At 46.0% G+C, this 8691-nt stretch overlaps 1 protein-coding gene across 1 annotated transcript; it reads left to right on the top strand.

Moving 5' to 3' along the window:
- Positions 1–2278: 2278 nt before the first annotated feature.
- LOC141180574 (olfactory receptor 1f45-like) lies at positions 2279–3232 on the top strand. Its single transcript, XM_073660671.1, has one exon. It carries the CDS (start codon positions 2279–2281, stop codon positions 3230–3232), a length of 954 nt encoding a protein of 317 aa, XP_073516772.1.
- Positions 3233–8691: the final 5459 nt, after the last annotated feature.

The following is an 8691-nucleotide window of genomic DNA, read 5'->3' as shown; positions in this document are numbered from 1 at the left end:
AACCTGAATGGGAAATTTAGCACCTTCCAAGAGATGATGCCAATGTTCAAATGTGAGTTTAATAGCCAGCAATTCCTGATTACCAACATCGTAATTAAGTTCGGTCTCAGAAAATTTTTTTGAAAAAAAAGGCACAGGGATGTACTTCATCCTTGTTTTCCTGAGACAAAACAGCACTGACCCCCATGGAAGAAGCATCAACCTCGATCAAAAAAGGCTTGGTCTCATCAGGCTGAAAAAGGATGGGGGCAGAACTGGACCTCTCCTTGAGATACACAAAAGCTTTAATGGCCTCAGTAGTCCACTGAACCGTATTCGCACCTTTCCTGGTGAGATCGGTCAGTGGCTTAACAATTATAGAAAAATTCTTAATGAATTTTCTGTAATAATTGGCGAAACCCAAAAATCTCTGTATCAATTTCAAACCTAGGCAATTCCTGCACCGCCGGAACCTTCACTGGGTCCATCTCAAAGCCCTCGCTGGAGATAATGTAGCCCAAAAAACTAATCCTCTGCACAGCGAACTCACATTTCTCCAGCTTAGCAAAAAGTGAATTGTCACTTAACAACTGCAATACCTCACGTACGCTCTGCCAATGAGACTCCACATGCGGCGAATAAATCAAAATGTCATCCAAATACACCACCACATTCTTACCGATCAGCGGCCTTAGGATGTCATTAATAAGGTTCTGAAAAAATGCTGGTGCATTGGTAAGACCAAAAGGCATAACCAGATTCTCAAAATGACCCACCGGAGTGTTAAAAACAGTTTTCCATTCATCACCTTCCTTCATTCGTAACAAATTGTATGCCCCCCGGAGATCAATTTTAGAGGACCACTATCCACAAATACCCAAAATTCAATCATCTCCTCCTGGACTGAGGTGCTTCCAGAAAGAAATACCCTCTTTGAATTTAAACAGGCAATACGGGCGTAACTGACCTTTTTTTTTTCTTTGTTCAAACAAAGCTCACAGCTCTTAATAAAGTGGTCAGATTTACCACAATAAAAACACAATCCCTTAGCAAATCTGTGGTATTTTTCCTGAGAGCGGGGTGACATCGCCCCAATCTCCATCGGTTCACCGCCGTCCGAGCAGACCCTCTGAAGACTGGAAGCAGCAATAGCAATAGATTTCTCTTCATTAACCCTAGCACGCAGTCTCCTGTCCACACGTATAGCTAATTGCATTGCCTCCTGCAAGGTTCCAGGTATTGGAAAGGCAATCAGCAGATCCTTAACCCTTTCACCTAGCCCAGCAAGAAATAGACATTTCAATGCTGAATCGTTCCATTCCACCTCAGCAGACCATCTACGGAAGTATGTACAATAATTTTCCACATTACCTGATCCCTGCTTCAAACGTCTCAATTCAGTTTCAGCTGATGAGACTCGATCAGGATCGTCATACAACAACCCCATAGCAGAAAAAAAATCTTCCACTGATCTAAAACACGGGTCATTAGGTTGGAGAAAAAAGGCCCATCCCTGTGGTTCTTTGCGCAAAAGTGACATTATAAACCCAATGCGCTGTGATTCATTCCCAGAGTATCTGGGTCTTAAACGAAAATATAATAAACAAGCATTTTTAAAGGAAAAAAAATCTTGATGTTTACCATAAATAAAATCTGGCAGTACTACCTTTGGCTGCACAAAATGCACTCCAGGACAGCTACTCACGTGTTGCTGGAGCTCGGCCACCTCCAAGCACAGTCCCTGCAAGCGTTGGGCCATCTCCTGAACCGACCCCATGCTGAAATCTGGATTTCTTTCCTTAGAGTGTTTTAATAGTTTTAAGGCTGGACTTACTGTTATGAACTGATACAAGCACTAAGGAAAGAAAGGAAGACTGTCCCTACGATAGGACTAAGCTGATTCCCTACGATGCAGCGGGAGACCTGTTCCTTGTGAACAGACCCGCCTCAGTCCTCGGCTAGTCTGAACGCAGACCTATAGATATAAGGGAGGGGTCCATACAAGAACTAAGGACTGGGAAAAGTTGGACACCTTCTAGCAGAAATTGTAGCAGGAAAAAGACAAACAAACAAAAAGTACAAAGTGGTCCAAGGACCAAACAAATTACTGAGTAAGGTACAAGGCACATGGCTAGCTCAAGAGTAAAAGTAACACTGAAGTCCAGCAAAGCCAGAAGGGCGGAGCTGGATTTTAAAGGCAGAAAGTCATGTGACCAACAAGACAGAAAAAAAACTAACAGGAGGGTTCTAACAAATGATGCATTAATAGCAAAATTTATAAAAATATTTTTTTAGGAAAATGTCTATGAAGAATGAAACTTCTTTGAAATATTTTTACATTTTGCCATTTTCTGGAGAGACAAAGAATAAACCTCTCATTTCTCTTTTCTTTTTCATAATATATTTGGTCGGAGTTCTCATAAATTCCTCCATTATCACAGTCATATGTCTGGAACTTCAATTACATAAACCATTGTATCTCTTTATCTGTAATTTATCCATTGTTGACATATTTTATACATCGGTCACGGTTCCTAAACTACTGTACATGTTATTTTACGGGAATTACATTGTTTCCGTCTCACAATGTTATACTCAATTCTACTTTTTCATTACTGTGGCGACAGCTGAGGAAATTCTCCTCTTCATTATGGCTTATGACCGATATGTTGCTATCTGCCTCCCGTTACATTATCATCAGATCTTAAGTCAGAAAAATTGCACCCTGATAACAATTGGGATTTGGACAGCTGCTTTTTTAAACTCATTGCTGTACATAATAGAAGTTTTGAACATGTCTTCCTGTCATTCCAACCTCATCCCCCAGTTTTTCTGTGATCCTAAGTCACTAACCATGACCATTTGCACAACCACAGAGCTGTTTTTTGCAGTAACCGCCTTAGAAATGTTGGTATTCGCCTTTGTTCCCTTGATGTGCACTTTTATTTCTTACTTTAAAATTTTCTCCATCATCTTCAAGATGAAGTCAAAAGAACGCAGAAGGAAAGCCTTCTCCACCTGCTCATCCCACATCACCATAATCACTATTTATTATGGGACCTGTTTAATAGGGTATCTGATACCACCTTACTCCGATATACTAGATTTAGCCTTTAATGTAGTGTATACAACTGTCATCCCCATGATAAATCCCATCATATACAGTCTACAGAATTCCAATGTAAAAACTGCACTGTTGGGTTTCATAAAGAAAGTTGTCTTTTTGAAGTGCGTCTCCCATTCTAAATGGTGAATAGTTGTATTAGGTTGATCCCTCTAATGGTCAAATACTAATAAAGAGGGAGTGTGGGGGCTCCCTCTTTAACCGTATTGGCACCCTGAGAACATGATTGTGTGGTCCTGTTAGTTGCCATGGCAATTCATGGACAAATATCGGCCTTAGAGGCCACCAGCTACTTTGACCTATTCAGACATTAGCAACGTTTAGGTGGTAGAAATAAAATTTTTCATTCCTGTCATGCCACTTTGCATTAATTCCTAAAATGCACCTGAAGGGTTAATAAATTACCTGACAGCAGTTTTGAATATGTTGACTAATACTGTTTTTAAAATGGTGTCACTTTTGGTGTTTTTCCAATGTATAGGTCCCCCATAAAATTTGTAAATTTCCTTGAAAAAATTAAAAATTATTGCTACAATTGTATATGTTCTCCGTCATCTTTAAGATGACATCCAAAGAAAGCCAAAAAGCCTTCTCCACCTGCTCATCCCACTTCACCGCTGTTTGTCTTCACTATGGGACATGGTTAAGAGGGTATTTGATTCCATCCAACAGTGATCTTCTGGATTTAATCTTCAATAGAGTACATAAAAGTATCACCCCCATGCTAAACCCGATCATATACAGTCTTCAGAATTCCAATGTACAATCTGCATTGCTGCGGTTAATGACACAAAAGTGTTTTCCACGGAACTAAGAAAAAAGAAAGAAGAGAAAATAAATTAGCAAGCTGCAGGACATTTCTTTGTATATACTATACCCTTTTTTTACAGATATGATCTACTAATTACAATTTACATGGAAATGGACAAACATTTCTTTGTTTTCATTATCTCAGACTACTGGCCTTATCGTGTGTTCAACTAAGTCCACATCGAATATGTGGTAATTAGTGTTGAGCGATACCTTCCGATATCGGGAAATATCAGATCGGATTGGATCGGACCGATACCGAAAAAGTATCGGATATCGCCGATTCCGATACCGGAAACCAATGCAAGTCAATGGGACAGAAATATCGGAATGAAAATAAACCCTTTCTTTCCTTGTAGGTTAATTCTACATGAAGGAAAACAACTAAGAATAATGTAGAATGTATTGGGGGAGGTGGGGGAGACAATAAAGGCATAGAGGTTTAGCCCAATCAAATGGAATAGCAGGAATTAATATTTTTTTTAAGACGTTCTGAGTTACGGAAATATTGACTAGGTTAAGTATTTTTATATTTTGTCAGATATTTATGTTTCACTACTTCCATGCTCTTCACCTTCTTTTTTACTTCTCCCACACTTTCTCCTTCATCATCCTCAGCATCTTTTTCATCCTCTTCTTCTTCACCTTCTTCATCTTCTTCTTCTTCACCTTCTTCGTATTATTCTTTTTTTTACATTCTTCATATTCTACTTATTCATCTTCTTCATATTCTTCTTCTTCATCATATTCTTATTTGTGACAGGCATTCCTGTAGTTGTTATCTATAAAAGGTTGGACATTACACCTTTCGTTCTGCCCGTCACAAAAGATTTACAACAGGATTTGTCCACGTTCAGTTTGGCCTGCAGCAGCAGGTCTTTTCCAGGGGCACCACGAGGAGGAACGGACTCACCCCCATACACTGCTTAGTCATCTTCTGCTTATAATTTAGATATTATCTTTTGCTCTGATTTTTAGTCTTATGCTTAATGTTCTTCCGCTTTTTGTTCTGCAGCTTCTTGTATTTCTGCTTCTTGGTTTTCTGTCTCTTGTTCTTCTGTATCTTGGTGCTTGTCTTCTCTTCTTTGTCCTCTTGGTCAACTTCTTCAGGGTCATCTTCTTGGTCTTCTTCGGGGTGGTCTTCAGGGTCGTCTTCGGGGGTCCTCGTCTTCGGGGTCCTCGTCTTCTTCGGGTTGGTCTTCTGGGTCCTCGTCTTCGGGGTCCTCGTCTTCTTCGGGGTGGTCTTCAGGGTCCTCATCTTCTTCGGGGTGGTCTTCAGGGTCCTCTTCTTCTTCGGGGTGGTCTTCAGGGTCCTCGTCTTCTTCGGGGTGGTCTTCAGGGTCCTCGTCTTCAGGGTCGTTGTCTTCGGGGTCCTCGTCTTTTTAGGGTTGGTCTTCAGGGTCCTCGTCTTCAGGGTTCTCGTCAGGGAGATCCAGAGTGATTACCAAGAACCATTTCAAAAAGCTTGAACTTGGAAATGTAGCAGAAGGTTCAGGAAAGCTGAGGAACTACCGAGAACCAGCTGACGGTACTGGAACCCGGATGGGTAGCAGAAGGTACAAGATCCAATGGAACTGCCGAAGACCAGCTGATTGTACTGGAACTCGGTTACTAAGCAGGAGGTACCTGTGCCAGAAAGCACTACCAAGGACCAGCAGACGTTGGTGGAACTTGGATACCGAGAAGGAGGCACCTAATCCAAAGGCACTGCCGAGAACCAGCTGACGGTACTGGAACCCGGATGGGTAGCAGAAGGTACCCATGTAAAAAAAAGTTCAAGGCCGCGAGCCGGCCGCAGTTACCAAAACCCACAGTCCTACAGGGGGTGCTTGTCCTATTGGCACTATGGAACCAGCCTCCATTGCCTGATCCCACAGCCCACATAGGAGTCACCTAAACTGCAGGCACCATAGAGTCGGCTAACACGACAGCAACACGACAGGACAACGCATTGGAGGCAAAGTGACGTTGACACTACCCGGAAACAGCTGGCGTGCTGAAACCAGGCTGGGCAGGAGGGAATACCCGTGCCAAAGTCACTGCCGAGAACCAGCTGACGGTGCTGGAACCCGAATGGGTAGTAGAAGGTACAAGAGCAAATGGAACTACCGAGGACCAGCTGACGGTACTGAAACCCGGATGGGTAGCAGAAGGTACAAGATCCAATGGAACTGCCGAAGACCAGCTGACGGTACTGGAACTCGGTTACTAAGCAGGAGGTACCTGTGCCAGAAAGCACTACCAAGGACCAGCAGACGTTGGTGGAACTTGGATACCGAGAAGGAGGCACCTAATCCAAAGGCACTGCCGAGAACCAGCTGACGGTACTGGAACCCGGATGGGTAGCAGAAGGTACCCATGTAAAAAAAAGTTCAAGGCCGCGAGCCGGCCGCAGTTACCAAAACCCACAGTCCTACAGGGGGTGCTTGTCCTATAGGCACTATGGAACCAGCCTTCATTGCCAGATCCCGCAGCCCACATAGGAGTCACCTAAACTGCAGGCACCATAGAGTCGGCTAACCCGACCGCAACACGACAGGACAACGCATTGGAGGCAAAGTAACGTTGACACTACCCGGAAACAGCTGGCGTGCTGGAACCAGGCTGGGCAGGAGGGAGTACCCGTGCCAAAGACACTGCCGAGAACCAGCTGACGGTACTGGAACCCGGATGGGTAGTAGAAGGTACAAGAGCCAATGGAACTGCCGAAGACCAGCTGACGGAACTGGAACTCGGTTACTAAGCAGGAGGTACCTGTGCCACAAAGCACTACCAAGGACCAGCAGATGTTGGTGGAACTTAGATACCGAGAAGGAGGCACCTAATCCAAAGGCACTGCCGAGAACCAGCTGACGGTACTGGAACCCGGATGGGTAGCAGAAGGTACCCGTGTAAAAAAAAGTTCAAGGCCGCGAGCCGGCCGCAATTACCAAAACCCACAGTCCTACAGGGGGTGCTTGTCCTATAGGCACTATGGAACCAGCCTTCATTGCCTGATCCCGCAGCCCACATAGGAGTCACCTAAACTGCAGGCCCCATAGAGTCGGCTAACCCGACCGCAACACGACAGGACAACGCATTGGAGGCAAAGTGACGTTGACACTACCCAGAAACAGCTGGCATGCTGGAACCAGGCTGGGCAGGAGGGAGTACCCGTGCCAAAGTCACTGCCGAGAACCAGCTGACGGTACCGGAACCCGGATGGGTAGTAGAAGGTACAAGAGCAAATGGAACTACCGAGGAACAGCTGACGGTACTGGAACCCGGATGGGTAGCAGAAGGTACAAGAGCCAAAGGAACTGCCGAAGACCAGCTGACGGTACTGGAACTCGGTTACTAAGCAGGAGGTACCTGTGCCAGAAAGCACTACCAAGGACCAGCAGACGTTGGTGGAACTTGGATACCGAGAAGGAGGCACCTAATCCAAAGGCACTGCCGAGAACCAGCTGACGGTACTGGAACCCGGATAAGTAGCAGAAGTTACCCATGTAAAAAAAAGTTCAAGGCCGCGAGCCGGCCGCAGTTACCAAAACCCACAGTCCTCCAGGGGGTGCTTGTCCTATTGGCACTATGGAACCAGCCTTCATTGCCAGATCCCACAGCCCACATAGGAGTCACCTAAACTGCAGGCACCATAGAGTCGGCTAACACGACCGCAACACGACAGGACAACGCATTGGAGGCAAAGTGACGTTGACACTACCCGGAAACAGCTGGCGTGCTGGAACCAGGCTGGGCAGGAGGGAGTACCCGTGTCACAGTCACTGCCGAGAACCAGCTGACGGTACTGGAACCCGGATGGGTAGTAGAAGGTACAAGAGCAAATGGAACTACCGAGGACAAGATGACGGTACTGGAACCCGGATGGATAGCAGAAGGTACAAGAGCCAATGGAACTGCCGAAGACCAGCTGACGGAACTGGAACTCAGTTACTAAGCAGGAGGTACCTGTGCCAGAAAGCACTACCAAGGACCAGCAGACGCTGGTGGAACTTGGATACCGAGAAGGAGGCACCTAATCCAAAGGCACTGCCGAGAACCAGCTGACGGTACTGGAACCCAGATGGGTAGCAGAAGGTACCCATGTAAAAAAAAGTTCAAGGCCGCGAGCCGGCCGCAGTTACCAAAACCCACAGTCCTACAGGGGGTGCTTGTCCTATTGGCACTATGGAACCAGCCTTCATTGCCTGATCCTGCAGCCCACATAGGAGTCACCTAAACTGCAGGCACCATAGAGTCGGCTAACCCGACCGCAACACGACAGGACAACGCATTGGAGGCAAAGTGACGTTGACACTACCCGGAAACAGCTGGCGTGCTGGAACCAGGCTGGGCAGGAGGGAGTACCCGTGCCCAAGACACTGCCGAGAACCAGCTCACGGTACTGGAACCCGGATGGGTAGTAGAAGGTACAAGAGCCAATGGAACTGCCGAAGACCAGCTGACGGTACTGGAACTCGGTTACTAAGCAGGAGGTACCTGTGCCAGAAAGCACTACCAAGGACCAGCAGACGTTGGTGGAACTTGGATACCGAGAAGGAGGCACCTAATCCAAAGGCACTGCCGAGAACCAGCTGACGGTACTGGAACCCGGATGGGTAGCAGAAGGTACCCATGTAAAAAAAAGTTCAAGGCCGCGAGCCAGCCGCAGTTACCAAAACCCACAGTCCTACAGGGGGTGCTTGTCCTATTGGCACTATGGAACCAGCATTCATTGCCAGATCCCGCAGCCCACATAGGAGTCACCTAAACTGCAGGCACCATAGAGTCGGCTAACC

Source organism: Phyllobates terribilis, unplaced genomic scaffold, assembly GCF_046119375.1.
Source record: "Phyllobates terribilis strain yellow unplaced genomic scaffold, ASM4611937v1 Scaffold_33__1_contigs__length_13283291, whole genome shotgun sequence".
NCBI lineage: Eukaryota > Metazoa > Chordata > Amphibia > Anura > Dendrobatidae > Phyllobates > Phyllobates terribilis.
Note: the sequence above shows the minus strand (reverse complement) of the source record. Positions and strands in the feature narration are given on the sequence as shown.

Coding starts and splice junctions, on each gene's coding strand:
- LOC141180574 (XM_073660671.1), top strand. CDS start 2,279: ATGTCTATGAAGAATGAAACTTCTTTGAAATATTTTTACATTTTGCCA.